Source organism: Microtus oregoni, unplaced genomic scaffold (genome assembly GCF_018167655.1).
Source record: "Microtus oregoni isolate MIOR12 unplaced genomic scaffold, Mior012 000000F_ref0000247, whole genome shotgun sequence".
NCBI classification, from domain to species: Eukaryota; Metazoa; Chordata; class Mammalia; order Rodentia; family Cricetidae; genus Microtus; species Microtus oregoni.
Genome location: NW_024543059.1, coordinates 17,166,692 through 17,183,824, shown reverse-complemented (window position 1 = coordinate 17,183,824; position 17,133 = coordinate 17,166,692). Strand labels below are relative to the sequence as shown.

Here is a 17,133-nt window from a genome sequence, read left to right as displayed (position 1 = left end):
TACAACTCTCACATATGATATATTTATATTGAGATGGATATATACATATATACATGTACATGTGCATATACATACATATGTCCATACATACACACACATATATACATATATATGTATAAAATGATTTTGCACAAAAACCAGGAAAAGAGTTTTCCTTATTGTAATAATGGTCACTTGGAAGTGAAGAATGGTTGGTTTTTGTTAGTGTCAGGTATTAAATCTCTAACCCCACATGTAACTCCAACACCCATAGGTTTTAATGAAGACACACGCTTGCCTTGGGATGGAAGTGAGGGTGAAGAACGGGATGAGTGTATGGGGTTGAGAGTGAAGGACATGCACAATGAGAGAAATGACCTTTGGTGATACCATTAAATCATCCTTTTGTATTAAACATAAATTATTAATACAGTTTAAAAAAATAAGTTTCTGTTTTCTTCTGAGGTTGAGGAGGAAGGGAGGCAGGGCGGGGCTAGAAGGATGAGTACTTGCCTTTCCAACACAACTCTTCGTGTCAACTGAGAACACCTCTTTCTACCCTGGGGCCATCTTGCCATCTTATCAAGTTACTCTTGGTTTTGTTCGGTTTTGATTTTGCTCTGTTTTACAAAAGTTCCTGGCAGAGTTTTACTCAAGACTGTGAATCTGTTCTCCAATGGCAAACACAGTCATCATTTTAACGAGATTGATTCTCCAATACTTACACACATCTAAATAACGTTAGCATAGATAATGGAATTAATCTGGGAGAAAGGAAAACAATGGAAGGAATGACTTCTCAAGGAAGGCAAACTATGACTTTATCCTAGCACTTAACACCACAGTCTGCTATATTAACAGCTTGGGAATCCAGTCATGGGAAGCAAGAGCGATCAGCACTTCCCAAGAGTCCGTGGAATAAGAGAGTGAGCATTATGAAAGAATAGTTCTGCTAAAAATAAAAGCTGAAGACTGGTCAGTGGGGATTTACATGAACAACCTAAGACCTGGGTGAGCACATCTTAACTTTGCTTCATCAAGGTCTTCAGCAATTAACGATAACTCGCCAACACTCTACCCATTGCTGAACATCCCCCCAAGTCAAGCCATGCTGCTCACCCCACTTCCCAAACTCGGCGAGTACATTTGCTTGGCCCCAAAACTGTTGTGTACATACGTCACATGTGTCCCCTTTGCCACATCCATTGTTCAGCAGTTTCACAAAGACAAATAACCCTTCAGATCACCACTATAGTCTTACAAACAGTGGGAAATACACACAAACACGTGGGGTCGGACGAGATATAATCACCTTACAGATATTTAGTACAGAAAGCCTAGGGATGGGGGATGAAAATCAGTTGCATCAGCACCCCAACTTCATCTGCAAAATTCCTCACTGGGAACACAATGTCCTCCTGCTAGTGGGCTGAAGTGGGAGGAGCCAGCTGATTTTCCAGATTCTGAAAGTTGGCTGCACAAAGTCAGCCTAAAGGTAAAGGGACATGTAATGTCCAGTAGGAAAGAAATCGGTGTCTATCATTTACACGGCGATAAATCCTTCATTTCCCTTGAAATAAGATATGTAAAGTAGCACTTAGTTTAATACAAGTTTTTTTCTGCTTTAGACCTAGCTGTAAAAAGCCATTCATGCAAAAAATTACCTCCAGTTTTAGCTGGATGATTATAAAGGACACTTCTCCTGAAAACAGGGTCCCTTTCACGGAAGGAAGGGAAAAACATTCCACCCGGGACAGCCAGGGCTGGCAGAGAGTGGAAAATACAAGACTTTGGTGTTTATAGGGCACTTGCCTTAAGAACCCAGAAGTAGCACTGAGCAGGCCTCTGAAGAGGTGGAACTAGCTGTGCCCTTGACATTTTTAAGAATTTTTTTTCCAGAAAAAGCACAAGAACTTTGCTGGGGTTTAGTTCTGGCCTGTTCCTCCTGAGGCGTCAAAGGTGCCTGTTCGTTAGCACATCTCAGACCACCTTTCTGCCTGCCAGAGAGTCAGGGATGCCATGAATGATGAGTTTGGAGCGCTTTTGTCGTTTTATAGAAAATGTTCTTTTATGAAGCCTTCCTATAGCTGGTCTTTTCTGCACAATGATCATTCCTTGATTAATATAGAAAACAAAGTTTTCCTGTTTAAACAGATTCTAATAATTGCCCACTCTGTCTTCATGAAAGGCATCCTGTGGTCCCCTTTATGTGACAAGTGTGGGCGTGAATGAGCCTGTTTAAGAAGGCAAGGAATGAGGAGGGATGTGTTCCTCCCCAGACCAACCCAAGGTTAAAATCATCAGAGTTCACTTGAACTTGTTCCTCTGAGGCTTGACTCTTGCCTGCTTCTACTATTCTTCTGTCCTTAAAAGGAATCTGCATGGTCTCTCATCATTAAATGCTATGAATTGTTACCAGTAACAACAAAAGGAAAAGAAGTGTGTATAAGAGACAGAGAGGAGAAAGGGGGGCTAGAAAGAATGATAGCATGGCCAGGCCTTAGATAATTCTGAGGCAGCTAAAACGGATTTTGTATAACACCTTTGAAGGAGGAGGGAGGAGGAGGAAGCAGCTGAGATTCAGTTACCATCATGGAGGGGCCCCAAGGAAGATGCCAAGTAAACAGCAGAAGACCACACTGCTTCTGTGGCAACACCTAAGCATGTTTTGTGCTATAGGAAAACTGGACAATCACAACGCATCGTGACAACATGTGCTTCTGTTACTCTCAACGCCACCAGTGTCCCCTTTGGACAGGCTTGGGGAAAGCCACGAGGAGCTACTTCCAACCTTACCACGATTGTCTAAGACTAAAACAGCTGTGGAACAGCCCTCAAGGACACAAACTGGATGCCGAGATTCAAAGCAGCATCTTTCCACAAGTTCCTAAAATGCCTGATGACAGTATTGCTAGACCCTTCTTTGTCCTCAGAGGCCATAACTTCGGCTCCATCATTGTGAATTACTGCTTCTGGATGCACACCAATCAACCACAGCCTTGTGTATTGTAAGCACTATGCTCACATTTTGAAAAAGAGGTTGTCAATGAGTGGCATTCCTTGTAGGAGTTTGCAAGCCTGGGGTGCCTAATAAGGAAGGGATACGTTCCCCAAAGCATTTCCATTACCGACATCTCAGTCTTTCCCATCTCTGTGCTGAGAAACCTGGCTGTAACCGTAGATACTTTGTTAGCAGGTCAGGAACACGACAAAAACAGCTATCTCAGGTTTAGGGACAAATAAAAGCTATCCCTGGATGTTAATGTTAGAACATGGTCCATGAATGATGCTGTCTGAGGAGGGTTTGGAGAGTTTGTGAGATAGCCCCAAGGAAACATGGCAAAGGTCTTGTAAGCTCTGTGTTTCTCCACGACAAGGATTGTTCTTGGAATGGGCTTTTGTGCCCCTTCCACGCGTAGGAAATAGGAGGAGATTTGCTCCAGACTGATTGCACATCACTCCTCATTTTTGTTATTCAGAGACGTTTCCAAGCACCATTTGTCCTTGTGGCTGAATACACTCTAAACCCATGTGAACTTTATTTATGGCTGACATAACCCTCGGAATATAAACTGTCTGATGCTCTGTATAAATTTGGCTATTGCATGAGACTTTAGTCCTTCTCATTTCTCGGTTCCTCTCTCCCAGGTTCACACCTCCAACTAAAGAAGTAATGCCTGGATTGCAAAATAAATAAATAAATAAATATATATATAAGCACCAAAACTTAAGACTAAAATTTTCCAAGTTCAATGGGTAGGGTGTGATGGGAAAAAAAAAAAATCTGCCCCTTCCTGTCTGGAAATCCAATCACCAGAGCTCAGATGAAGGAAATGGTTGCTGTCCCTGGTGCTGAAAACAGATAGCCTGGTCAGAGCAGAATTTACACTTCTGGGGTGGGCAAAGTCAAAAACTATCTGTGAAACTAAACTGTCCTTTCACAGACACTGATATTAGGTGAAAGGTCTCAAATGTTATTCCAAAAATCTCTTCTTTAAATATCATTTGAAGCAAAAAATAGCTCTGAAACAACTTCAATACCCGTGAAAAAAGAATTAACGCCTTGCCAAAAATCTACATGGGGTGGCTTACTCTAAATTGTTTCATTGTTTTAGTCCTGTTGGCCAAATTCCAGGCATGAATAAGGGATTCCATGCCTTCAGAAGGAGGAGCACAGACAGGCAGAGCATTGAAGGGTGTTGCTTTCTTTGCCTTAATATCGTAACAAATATGGGGTTGGCTTGATTTGCTATGACCAAAGGTTTCAGAAAGGAATATTTAGAGGCTATTTCACATTGTTCAGACACATGGGCCTTTATTTCCTCTCTAACCCTAATTGTACTGTCTTGTTTCAAGAAACTGAACAGAGTTTTTACTGTGCTTGAGAGAACATCTAAATGTGTAAACAACAGCTTCCTACCTGTTTCCCACCTATGTAATCACACACACACACACACACACACACACACACACACACCTCAAAATGCAAAACTCATCTTGAAAAGAGTATGTATTTTTTAACTGAATAGACAGTACAGGAATGTCTGTTGGCAGAACAACACTGACTATTTTTTTGTCTTTCATATTTAGTCAGAATTTTCTTGCCCAAACTCGCTTTCTTTTCTTTTTAATTTGACAAATCTCTTGTGCCAAACCACCAGGGCCCAAACGCATAATCAAGAAGACTCCTGTTGCTGTGGTGCTGGTATAGAAAAATAACATGGACCATTTGGGGTTACCTCCAACCCCAACGGGCTCAAGAGAGCCTTTGCTTTTAGGCATGAACTATAATCAATCTTCGCTAGCCTTGGAAAAGAAATATCCCAATGGCCCCCCAAAAGACTAAACTTTCAGGAGAAAAGAATGAAAACAATCATTAAAGTAAGTTCCTGTTCCTGTTAGTATATAGCTCAAACTTTCCATGTTCATCAATTCACTTCTCACACGATACCTCTGAGATCTTTAATTTATCAGTTGTGTCTAGAGGAAGTCAACACAGTGAAACTACTTGTTCCAAGCAGGCCCAAGCAAAGCTCAGAAGAGCCCGTGTCCTCAAGATTATCTGAGAGAATTAAGAAACACCACGACGAATCGCTTGGCCTCCTTCAATTTCACACCACAATTTATAAGCATATCCCAATTTGTATTCTCATTTCAAAGAAAGTTGGAATGCTTTCTTCCGGACAGACAATGGTGGGCCAAAAAAAAAAAAATCACTCAGATCACTCAAGACAGAAGTCTAGAGGAGAGGTGCTGCTTTCCTGCATCCAGAAAAGCAAACACCGAGCCCAAGGTCAAAAGAAAAGAGAAGCTGTGATCATCCGAGCTTCCGTAAAACACTTACGAGTTTCTCAGGATGCTTGGTACTCGGCTTCATTCTGCTTTTTTTCTCATGAGTGGTCAGCATCCTTTCACAACACACAGACAACATTTTGTCAGACATATCACACCTGATGGCTACTTGGAAATTGAAGGGAAATAACATTTGAAAGATTTCACTTTCCAAGTAGTCTTTGTGGCAAGGGACTTAAAATAGCGCTTGGCATCACAGACACCTGGGGCAGTTTTTTTAGGGACTGTAAATGACTTCACTGCTGTAACCTTGGCGATCTGGCCCTGTGATTTGTTGTCTAGGGTTTCATTTTCAGCCAGACACATCCCTCAGCAGGAGTCCCTCTGGAACATCTCTGTTGTGCTCTGGGACATTGAAAATGAGGCCTGGAATTTGTTCTTCACTGGGATCGCTTTTTCCATCTTCTGATTATCCCGACCTTTCCCTTGTGGAGACCACGGTCCCTAGCAAGGTTCAAAATCATTATCACTTTCAATCTCCCTGCAAGATCAGTTTTAGTATCCAGTTTAAATCATGCAACCTTACTTTCTTAGGCATTATCCTGAATCCACATCACCTCTTCAAATCATCAAGGAGTTGGTAAGGAGTTAAAGCAGAGGAGATGCTATTTTGGCTTCAAGATGTCCAGGGTTCCATGCCAGAAAATGAAATCTACAACTCACCCCTGCTAAGTGGGTAAGAAAAAAAAATCCCTTTCTTCTGGTAGAATTACGAGGTATTTTCCATTACTGTGTATGCCCTGGCGATTCAAAGTCGGAAAAAGGTTAATGACTAACTCTCTAGAAACCAACCTCGAGGAGGGAACAAGGAAGGTGCACCTCAAACACAGTACAAGTCAAATGTTTCAACACCACTAGCAGCACCTGCTGTCCAAAAAGTGGGCTTTCCCAGCCATGGGGCTTTGGGGGACACCACTGAGGACTGACTATTGCTCATGGCAATCCTCGGTGAATGACAGGGTTGTGAGCAGAACTTTTACAGAGGAAGAGGCTGATCAGAAAGAAAGAAGGAGTCTTATGACCTCTACCTTTCAGTTCCATTGCTCCCCACACACACCCCCCCTTCCATCTGTCTTGACATTTCTTCATAGAGAGAACTCAAAAGAGACCAACTCTTTCCTAAGGAAAGGCAGATAAAACAATTAAAAACCTGGGAATCACAACGAAGATATTAGTAGAAACCAAGAAAAAGCATGGCTGAAACTGCCTAGAGTTATGAGAGGAAAAAGGTTGTTTTTAATGTGTGTGAGTGTTTTGCCTGCCTGTATGCCTGATGCCCGTGGAAGCCAGAAGAGGGCGTCAGCTCCCCTGGAACCGGATTTACAGATAGTGGTGAGCGCCCATGCGGGTGCTGGGACTCGACTCCAGCTCATCTGGAACTGTAGCCAGTGCTCTTAGAATCTCTCCAGATCATGAAAAAAATAAATAAATAAATAAATAAATAAGTGGTTGTGTCAGACATGGTGGCTCTATTGTGACTAGTGAATGAGGCTGTGTGTGGCTGTAAGAACAGTTGTCGGTACAGTCATAGCTTCTGCTGATGTCAAATGGCTTTGGAATAGAAGGACTGGCCTCTCAGACTCTCAGCTGACCTCTCGATCACCATCCCTCAGTTTGTCAATCCAGTTTGTTTCTTAAGGTACAACCCTGTTTAGAGCCACCACAACAAAGATCACTTCCACCAAATCAGAGAGTCGCCCTTTTAAATGTTCCAAGGATGGATAAACGTTGGCTGACACACAGAGTGCTGGTCCATGGATAGGCATGGCCTCCCACTCACAGTAGACTAGAGAAAAAAAAAAAGGAAAACTGTACGTTGCCATTTACCAGGATGTTTAGCAGCCAGGAAACAAGAGAGAAATGCGAAGGAAAACATGTTTATAGGAAGGCTTGCCTTTATAACCAACCCAGAAGGATGAGATGACTGCAAAAACACAGACTGGGGCCTTGTAATAGGCCTGTTGTACTGGAGTCGCCCGTGCAAAGGCAACTGATGAGGCGCTAATGAGCACCAATCATTTGGTCCACGGAGCTGGAAAGAGGCTGATGGATGGATGGCTGGGAGAGCAGTTTGCTTCCTTCCGCAGAAACCCAGACTAAATCACAACATGTTCAGGCTAAGAAGATGAGACACCTAGAATTTCCTCAGATGCCTAGAGCTCCTAAAGTCTGGAAAGAGGTCAGTGAGGTAGGGAACTGGGAACAGATAAGATTTGGAATTCAGAGAAAGGTGGGAATGAGAAACTGAGCATATGGTGCAAACGCCTCTGGCCCTTTGGAGTGGGATGTCTGCAAACAACGTGCTCCCGGAGAATACCTGCAATGGCATACTCCACCAGGAACTAATCTGAGCAACAGCTTAGAACAGAGGAGCTTTCCCCATCACTGATGATTGAGAGAGAGCACAACCTGCAGCTTGGTTGCCTACTGCTCATCAAGAGCTGATATTCACTCAGCTACCAAGCCAAGCGCCCTACCATCCAGCTTCTAACTCAGCTCTCTTCCGTGTGCCAAGGACTTCATGCCACCTGGTTCAATTAGAACACATGAGTTTTATATCCAGTGATTGAGCCAGTAATTGCTTAACCTTTACACATAATATTTATGATGAATCTGATACCCCTTTCCCCAGAAAATTAATTACAGAAAATCAGAATCAAGGCTCAGTCTCGTTGGGTTTTTTTTTTAATCTTGAAAAAATAATAGGGAGAAGGCCTACCTTTATATATGAAAAATTTGAGAACTTGGGTGTTTTCTTTTGCCATCAAAGGAGCCTCAAGTTTGTAAAAAAAATAAAAATAAAAAATCCTCATCGTATGGAAAATCATAGGCTTTGTGCTGCTAATACAAACAATGATGAGCTACAGTAAGGGAAAGCACCCATGTGCTGCATTCATTTGTGCACACATGCTGAGATCAATGAAAGCAACACAAATGGGGTCTCTATGCAATAGAATTATGCAGGCATTTGCATGCATGCACTTGCTCATATGTGGAAGTGAATAAACGTCATAAATAACATAAAGATGAATATGATTTGTTCTCTATCAGTTTGAGAAGGCAGGAAAAACCCACAATTCTGATCATTGCTTTTAAATAAAGTCATCAAGATTCCCTCTGTGTAGCTGTTGCATCACTCAGTCCAGAAATCTATTTTCTTAGTCAATAAACACAATGTCCTTGACTAAAAACTTTCAATTCTCCTAAAGAAATATCTAAGAACATACAAAGAGACTCCCACTACTAAAGAAGCAAAGAAGGAAAAATAATTTGAAGGAGAGTCAGATTCAACAACTATGCAGAGAAATTTGTTCTTCAGATTTGGGCAGGGTAAATTCGCAAATCCTGATCTGTGTTTTCAGAAATGCCTTGGATTATGTTGAGTAGCTTTGCAGAATCCGGAGGTAGCTGGGGCCAAGCTGAAGGTCTTTTTTCAGAATTTTTGATGCATGAGATGCATGTATGTGCTTTTGGTGTGAGCCATCTTATACGAAAGGTTTCATTTGACTATGGGATCTCAGTATGGCATCATACCCACGACCTAGAAAGCACTGTCCCAGCCGAGTGAGTAGAAGCCTGCGCTGCCTTTATTAAAAGGTCCAGAGGAAGCACCTGTATAGAGGACAAGCCCTTCCAGCCATCAGATCCCACCCACCTCATCTGCAGTCATGACCTTGTTTGCGTCTTCTGTTTTCTTAAAAGCTGAAAGACTGGAGGCATACTTAGGGACCAACTCTGGGCCCTTGACTCCTCCGCAGACCATTTTACTTTGAGATTGGCCATAAAACTGTTCATCATCGGTGGAATGGCTTTCATGCCTTGATTTGCAGTCTCATCTGGGGAAAAGTCAATACAGTGACAAGCACTGTCACTCTGACCAAGCAGCAAACAGGACTCAGAAAGGTCAAAGCTTTCTCTCTGAGGGTCAGACCCCAGCATCAGTGCCTTTGCTCCCATAAGCTAAAAGTTCATGGACTGTGAGATCAGTAGGCGGAGACAGGAAAGGGGGTGGCTGTGGGTGGGCCACCGAGGGTTTCAGATGGGATTTACAGGGACATGCCACATGCATCTCAATGAGCTGTGTGGTCAAATCCACTGCACAGAGGTTAATCTAGATGTCAACATTGTCTGACAGCACTGAAATTACTCCAGGGCAGGGCTCCTTCAGAAGTCTTAATATAACAGTCAATTCCATCCTGCCTGCAGGAAATGAAAGTTTTCTGCTTTGTGTGCCGAATCATTCAGCGCCAATTTTCTCACTGTTTGAAGTCCAAACTGTTTGTGGTCCTGGGATTCACCTCTTATTAAGACTTTCACAGAGTTTCAGATGCCAGATCCTCCATCCCACAGAAACCAGAGAATGTGAACCAAGAAAAAAAGGGGGAAACGAAAAAGCAGAAAGAAGAAAATCTTGACTGAAATGTACTCCTCTCCTATGGGTTGCAGAAATCAAGCTACCTGGATCAGGCTTTTTCTTCCTGTCCAGAAGTAGCTTCAAGGGCACCAGGTAAGTGTCAGGCAGCTTTGAAATAGAGACAGAACATGGGCTAATCTCCAAGGGGAGAAACTGAATAGGTCCTACTACTCCAGATAGTATAAAAACTTAGTTTCTTTTTAAAGGAACACTCCCATGAATGCTTCTTAAATGAAATGATAGATACCAGATTTAGATTTGAGCGTGTGATTCTCACTCCTTTGAGGGGATCCAAAGGAATGTTAGACTACACAGTGCGGAGCTGGGTGCCCACACTACCTTTCCTCTTGCAGGAAAGAGGTCTGAATCCCCGACTGCCTAAAATGAGAAGAAACTGAATCCTCTCATAGATACTAAACGAAAGCCATACCTAAATGCCTGGGAGCTCCTCAGAAGTAGGAGTTCTGTAGGCTCCTTGTCTTCTGTGTTATCACAATCCACCTTCTATAAGAAACATCTACTTTGAGGACTTTAAATTTCTCTTGAGAACTCTGTGCTTGGAGATCCAATAAATACGTGGATGATTTAGGGGGAAAAATCATTAATAGAATTTATGTTCTTACTAAAGAGGGAACTTTGCTTGCTGGTTTAAGACATAATTCTTATGGTAAATGTCAAATCGGTCCTGGTTTAAAAGTTGGAACCTAGCTGCCCACAGGAAGGGCAATCTGAATTCTCTGCCTATGGAGAGGAATCAGGTACTCACATATTGAAAGTGTCATAAGGAATCCCATGGTTTTATGCAATTTAATATTGCTAATAAGAAGGAAAAGAAAAGAAAAAGGGAATTCCAAGTTCTCTCAGGTGGAGCCCATATCTCCACAGATCTCACAGAAAGGGGCCTCAGTTTTCACATCAGAAACTTGTTGCATGGACTGCGCACGTGCATGCGCGTGCACACACACAGTGTTTGGAGAGAATGCACCAGACAAACAGAAGTCCTGTTCAGAAACCAAGATGCAAGTCCCTGTGCACTGAGGCAAATAGTCACTACCTCCACCACCATTCCCCATGCCTATCAGAGAGCATGACAGACTGCCATCCTCTCAGGTCCTCTTCTGTCTGACCCTCCTGGGAGAGGCTTCATCTGCCTTGCTGGCATCTCTAATAGTAAATCCCAAACAACACGTAAGTGGAAAGGGTTTAGGCATGGTGAACTATCAGAAAACCAGGAGGGATATTATTTGAGATGCTCAGATGTTACTGTTAACAAGCAGATGAGCAACTTCCCTTTGGGACCCTTCTGAGTATCTCTGCAGGTCCCTTCCAGAAGAAACACACAGTGCCAAAGAGAATCCCAACCTGCAACTGGTTTGCCGATTCCAGGGAGACTTCTCTGACTCTATCGCCATCAAATGGGTCGTTAGGGTGCATGACATGCACGGGACTAAAGCTGAAAAGGAATGCTTTCCTGGTGATATTCGAACAATGCCCAAACAGGTTCTGAAGTCCACCCTGATGTTTTAATAATGGTGCCCAAACTTGAAATTCCCCTTCCAGCCCTGGTAAGTACTAGTTGAAACATTACTTGGTACCAAATAATGGGGATCGTAAAGAAATAAAATCATACTGAGTGACCACAGTTCACAAGGTCTTAGCTCAAGGAGACTTTTTTTTTTTGAGGTAAACACCTTTTGCACTTTAGCAGGTTGATGCCCAACCATAACAGACACTAGACATGGTGGAGATGTTTGTGGGTGGCTCCTGGGACTGCTGGAATCTGATTTTGCTGACTGATCATCCACAAATATTTCCATGCACCCTCTAAGCAGAGAATTTCAAAGATTGCAAAAACTCTCAGGTAAGTGTAAAGATTTTACTGCTGCCTTTGGAAACAAGTATCCCACCAGCCTTACTCTTGGATATAAAAGAATGGGAAGAAAGTATGTACTATGTACATGCAAAAAAAAAAATCTCTTGGTTTCTGACCCAGAGTCCAGATTACTATTTGCTTTTCATGGGAGGTGGATGGGACTGTCTCCATATTTCCGACTTGAAATATGGGCATGTGAAGTCGGGAAGAAGGCTGGAAGAGAAGCACAGCTTCTCCTGAAGAAGACAAACTGCTACTTCCCGACTGGTGTGCCTAGATCCTGCACCAGTGTCCTTCAAACATACCAGGCACAAAATATTCTCTACTTTCCTTTATGGTCAGTTTTGTCAAGAGCAACTTTTCTGCCTTTCCCTCCTTGCCTTTCGTTTCATCTCTCATTCCTAGCATACAACCTTAGAGAATAAGGAGTAGATGGAACTCAAAAGAGCCTTTCAAACTGAAGTAGATTCTAAGGGTCCATTTTTCTAACTCTGTATATCTCGGGGAGGGGGAGGGGAGAAGACTGATAATTAAAGAAATGTTGACTTAGCCACAATCACATGGGTTAGCCAAGCATGAAGGCAGGGTTCTCAGTGGTCTTTCCACTGTCTGGGTGTTCATCAAGCAGGGTTCACTCATCCTCACGTCTGCTGTAAAGCTCTTCCATTGGTACTGATTTATATAGTGTTTAGCACCAGAAGTACTTGCACTAGTGTGTTCCACAAGGTAAGGATCACCAGAAGTGAACAAAAACTGTTCACCTCAAGCCTGGGAAAATGGAGGATCTTCGCCTCCGGTGAAAAGTTGTCTCTGGGAATAACATGTGCATGATCTGCTGAGTGGAAGAAGGGCCCAAGTCCTTTGTCTATTGGCTAGTGAAGGCTGAGTGCCCCTTGGCAACCGCTCCTAGTTCAGAGATGAAATCAGAAAGGAGCATCAGGCTCTTGGCCAGAGCACATAACTAAAAGGAACCTTGGCCATGACTCCCAGCTCTACAGTGGATAGCCACGTCATTCTTTGTCCATTAAGGGGAGGTCCAGGTGACAGTGACAGGGCACAGAGATAAGCATGGGTTCTCTGGACCATTCATGAGCATTCACAGTGCAGTTGACTTCAAACTAAGTACTAAATCAATTTGGCATGGGGTAGACACATTTAAGTAGGAAGCAGGATGGAGCAGGTGGCAGCAGCTACATGGGCTTATGGGATGTCAATTCTAGACTCATCAGACCACATTAGACTCTTTAAAAAAATAAATAAATAATAAATAAATAAATAAACCACCAATAACAATTTTCTGGTATAGGGGAAGGCTGGGGTGGGGAATGAGAGAGAATATCCCCTCCACCCCAAGCTAAAGTAGTCTCAGAAACTTTAGACTCATGCATGTTTTGACAAGGGAGGAAGAGGAGGATCAGACTGACTTGCTGGAACCAACCTCAGCCCAAGTACAGTGTGTCCTCAGAGACAACCGCCTTCTGCTTGCACTAGGCCAAAGGAGGATTTTCTAGGCATTCCAGAGCGATGCTAAGAGAAAAAATGGCACAGTGATTCCGTGCTGTTAGGAGCTAAAGATTGAGGGCTAGAATAGGATGGGGGCATAACCAGGCCCCCCCCCCCTTACTCTGCACATAAGGAAAACATGGCACAGTGAAGTGAGTCGTATGCGTTCTGTGCCGGCACAGAGGAGTAAGACGCTCTGCACACCCCAGAGCCATCACTATCCAAAGCCTGTTCTGCGTGTCCTTACCCTCGGAAGCAGCCGCAAGCCCTTTCTCCACTTTCCAAGGTTCACATGGAAAAATCTCCTGGACACAGGGAGGTTGCCAGGATAGGAAGAAGGTTGACCCCGTTCTGCACCCCTCCTAACTCCATTGCCCCCTCTCTCACTTACTGATACACAGGCGGCTGACAGTGGAGGATGTAGAGAGGAGGTACCCCGACTGCCAGTGTAGAAGCTTATGGAAGTAGCACAAGGACCCTTGAGCAAGTTCAGCCTTGTCATTTCTCCCAGCTCTCCCACACAGGCTCTAAACACCAGACCTCCACTTCTTCCAGCAACCCCCGCTCACCACGGAGCATCATCCCCTCTAACAAGGAATCCCTTTCTCCTCAGCTCCCGCCCCCAGTCATCCCTTGCCTGGGAATGTCTCCCCCTTGGCTACAGGATAAAAACTGGGATGGAAACTACCACCCGGCGCTCACATCCCCAGCAGAGACCAAAGCCTCAGGTGGACTGAATCAAGGTGTAATAAGAGAAGTCATTGCCACAGGACAGCAAAGGGTTCTTTTTTTTTAAGGGATCAATCCAAAGAGCCTCTCCCTGACAACTTCAGGGGCTGGGCACCCAGTGGAGTAAGAAGTTCCACATTGAATTCCTAGTTGACCCAGCTCTCTCCCCAGTCCAGCTGAGCAGGCTTGCTCATCCCTGAATCCCAACCATGGCTACAATCTGAGCACAGCTCTTTTCTAGTTGAATAAAAACATTTGTTGGTATTTAAAAAAGAAAAGTAAAATCACAAACACGTAATCCAGTCCTTAACCCGCCATGGAGTTGCCCATACTTCAGCTGCCTTTGACTGGTCGGGATATCTAGGCTGCAGAGTTTTTCAGCTGGCAAGGAATGGTATGTCGGCGGTTCCTGGGAGCTTCTGGTAAGAAAATGTCTGTTAGGTAGTTCTGTGCTTGGGATGAGGTGGAGAGACGGGTACCCTAGGAGGGGCACATCCACTCCTCCCCAGCAAGATGGCTCGGTGCGGCTCCTGGGGGCGTTTCATTCTGTGTGAGAGCTGTCCAGAAACCGCCTGCCTCTTTTGCCATCCTCAGCAACACAGTTGGGAAGGCAGCGATTCTCCCTGGAGCTGGGGGCTTAGGGGACGGGCCCCAGACCAGATGTTTCATTCTCACTCCCTGGTCAGCACTTGGTCCTCATTAGGATGGCAAAATTGCGGCACTGGCCACTCATTCATTGGACAGCTTCCAGAGAAGCTTCAGTCACCGCCCTGCCCTCCTCCCCTCGCCCCCCACACGCACCCAGCCCACAGAGCCATTTCTCAGTCCCTGCCTTTTTTCGCAACAGCTCAAAGACAGATGCATTAATCCTTCCAAGGGCTTAAAACGTGAGGAGAATGCCAAGGGCCCAACGCAGGTGCCAAGTAGATTCTCTGCTGGCTTTTGCCAATGCCAGTGTCTGGCTCCTCGAAACACACATGCCTCAGGCTCTCGGCTGGATTCCTTCCCTGGCAATGGGGTTTACCCAGGACTTGAGAGAACCTTGGGATGTGGGGAAAGCGAGATAAGAAAATAAGACCCACGGGGACGCCTAATTATGATCTACAAGCAAATAAGCAAATCCCAGAGCCCCGAAGCCTCTGTGTCCACATTAAGAGATGACTCCAGAGAACGTGGACTCTAAACCTCCCAACTCCCCAAGGGCCTGAAAAGGCAAGGACAGGCCAAAGAGTCTTCCAAGTGATGGAAAGATGAGTGGTAGTGCCTTGATAGGATTCTCAGCTGTTTTTACTTCCTTGGTTCGAGTCTCTAAATTCGCCAATTTAAATCCAGTTCTTCAGGTTCAGAGGATCGAAGCTCTTCAAACCCAGTAAGGAACTTGAGCGTGATTTACATCCACAAGGCTGGGGTTTGCTCTTCCCAGAGTCCCCCCCGCACTGACTTGCTCGGCGTTTAACCGGGCCATGGATGGCTTTGCTCTCGTGGGATCTGGTGTTGGCTTTTGTTCAGTAGTTACTCGTAGGTGTCATCGCTGATTCTCAAAAGCATCAGGACTATATATTTGTAGAATGGAAAAAAAATTAGAAAACTGCCCCCAAAGAAGAAAAGGGGAGGAGAGTGGAGGCGAAGGTCAAGGCAGGCCGGAGATGTTTCCAAAGGGCCTGGACTTCCAGAACTGTTTCCTTGCCAAGCACCGCCAATGGGTCGCGCATGCGCATGGATGATTGTGCGTCACCATGCCTTCCTCCCATCCTCCCTCTCTGCCGGTCAAGACGAAGAGCTCTGGAAAGTCAGAGCTGAAGAAGCATGGCCACAGCTTAAGTCAAGGGAATTTCATTTGTGTTAATAATAATATTTAAAATGTTTCTCAGTTGTTAATGTCTTATGGTTTTCTGTATCAGCAGCGTCTCTATGTATTAGAGAAGGTAATTCTCTGTAGATATAGATAGATAGATAGTTATGTATATATATAAATATATATATGTCAAACTGCCTTAGAGGGTTTCTTTCTTTTGTTTTGTTTTGTTTTGTTTTTTAAATTCGGTGTTGTATGTGTAGCAGGCACTTGAATTTATATGAAGATGTTCATTTCAGTCAAAGATGGAAGAAAGGAGTTGAGATGAGGAGAAAGTGGATATGAGGCAGGGAGAGAGGAGGCAACAGAGTATAAATGCTTGGCCACCAGTCCTACTAGCCGAGGATGTCCAGGTAGATGGGGGTGGCCTTCCCCAAAGCCTGGAGGATTTTGAAGATATCCTTAATATTCAGCCGCTGTTGAGGCTCCCTCTGCCAGCACCCCAGCATGACATCATATACCTCTTTTGGGCAGACTCGGGGCCTCTCCAAGACGCGGCCTTGGGTGATGCACTCAATGACCTGAGAAAGCAAGAATAGAGAGGTTATATCCAGAAATTCATGCAAAGCTCACCCTTGGTCCTGGGACTTCTACCTAGCAACAGACACCAACTTAACTCATCATGGCCATATGCACAGGTTGATGTCTGGGTAGGAGGCAGGACTGCTTTTCTTCTAAGCCTGTGCAGGTGTTTTGTAAAGTATTTCATTGATATTCATTTTAAAAATTATTTTTGAGATTCTACAAGAATTGTAGCATTTACTCCTTTCCTCCCTCCAAAACTCCCATATACCTCTCCCCAATCTCATTCAAATTCATTGTCTCTTCTTTTATAGTTATTATATACATATAATACAAATGTATACATATATGCATATTTATTCTTAAATAGAACCTTCTCAGTCCAAATACCATCACTTGAATGCATGTTTTCAGGGCTGACCATTTGGCAACCAGTTGGAGCTCTTCTCTGCTCCTGGCTTTCCTCAGCTGCCCACAGCTCTTTGTGAGCTACCAGAGTCACCACTCCTTGGGTGGGCCAGCCAGTTCAAGTCAGTTAACCTCCAGGGACCTCATCACCCTTGTCTGGAAGACTGGGCTCTGGATTTCCAGCAGGAGCAAATTGCAACAAGAAAAACTGTGCCGTACCAAAGGGATGGCTTCAGATGTAGGAGGCCCAGGTATGTTCTTTACAGTTTAATTCCAATTACTCAAAGGCATTTTCTTTTAAATGCTGAGAATTGAACGCAGGGCCTCAGGAACAGGCGATTTTTGTACTAATTATCAACACTCTCAGTCCAGGTATATTTTAGAAGAATCATTTGCTTTCCCATTGGTTTGTATCCATTCTACACAGTACTGTGTTACATAAGGACATTTTAACACAAGTATCTTGTACTCTGAGTGTATTCCCACTCTAAGACACCA

At 44.1% G+C, this 17,133-nt stretch overlaps 1 protein-coding gene across 3 annotated transcripts in view; it reads right to left on the bottom strand.

Annotated features, from left to right (window-relative positions):
* Positions 1-12,061: 12,061 nt before the first annotated feature.
* Ntrk3 (neurotrophic receptor tyrosine kinase 3) overlaps positions 12,062-17,133 on the bottom strand; it is a 358,909-nt gene continuing 353,837 nt past the window's right edge. For 2 of the 3 annotated variants that reach the window (XM_041656673.1, XM_041656674.1), the window contains one exon: positions 12,064-16,226. In XM_041656673.1, coding sequence (XP_041512607.1) covers positions 16,041-16,226 — 186 coding nt within the window. In that variant the 3' untranslated portion in view covers positions 12,064-16,040. Of the gene's footprint in view, positions 16,227-17,133 lie in introns of all 3 variants that reach the window. The other variant, XM_041656675.1, reaches the window with a different exon arrangement.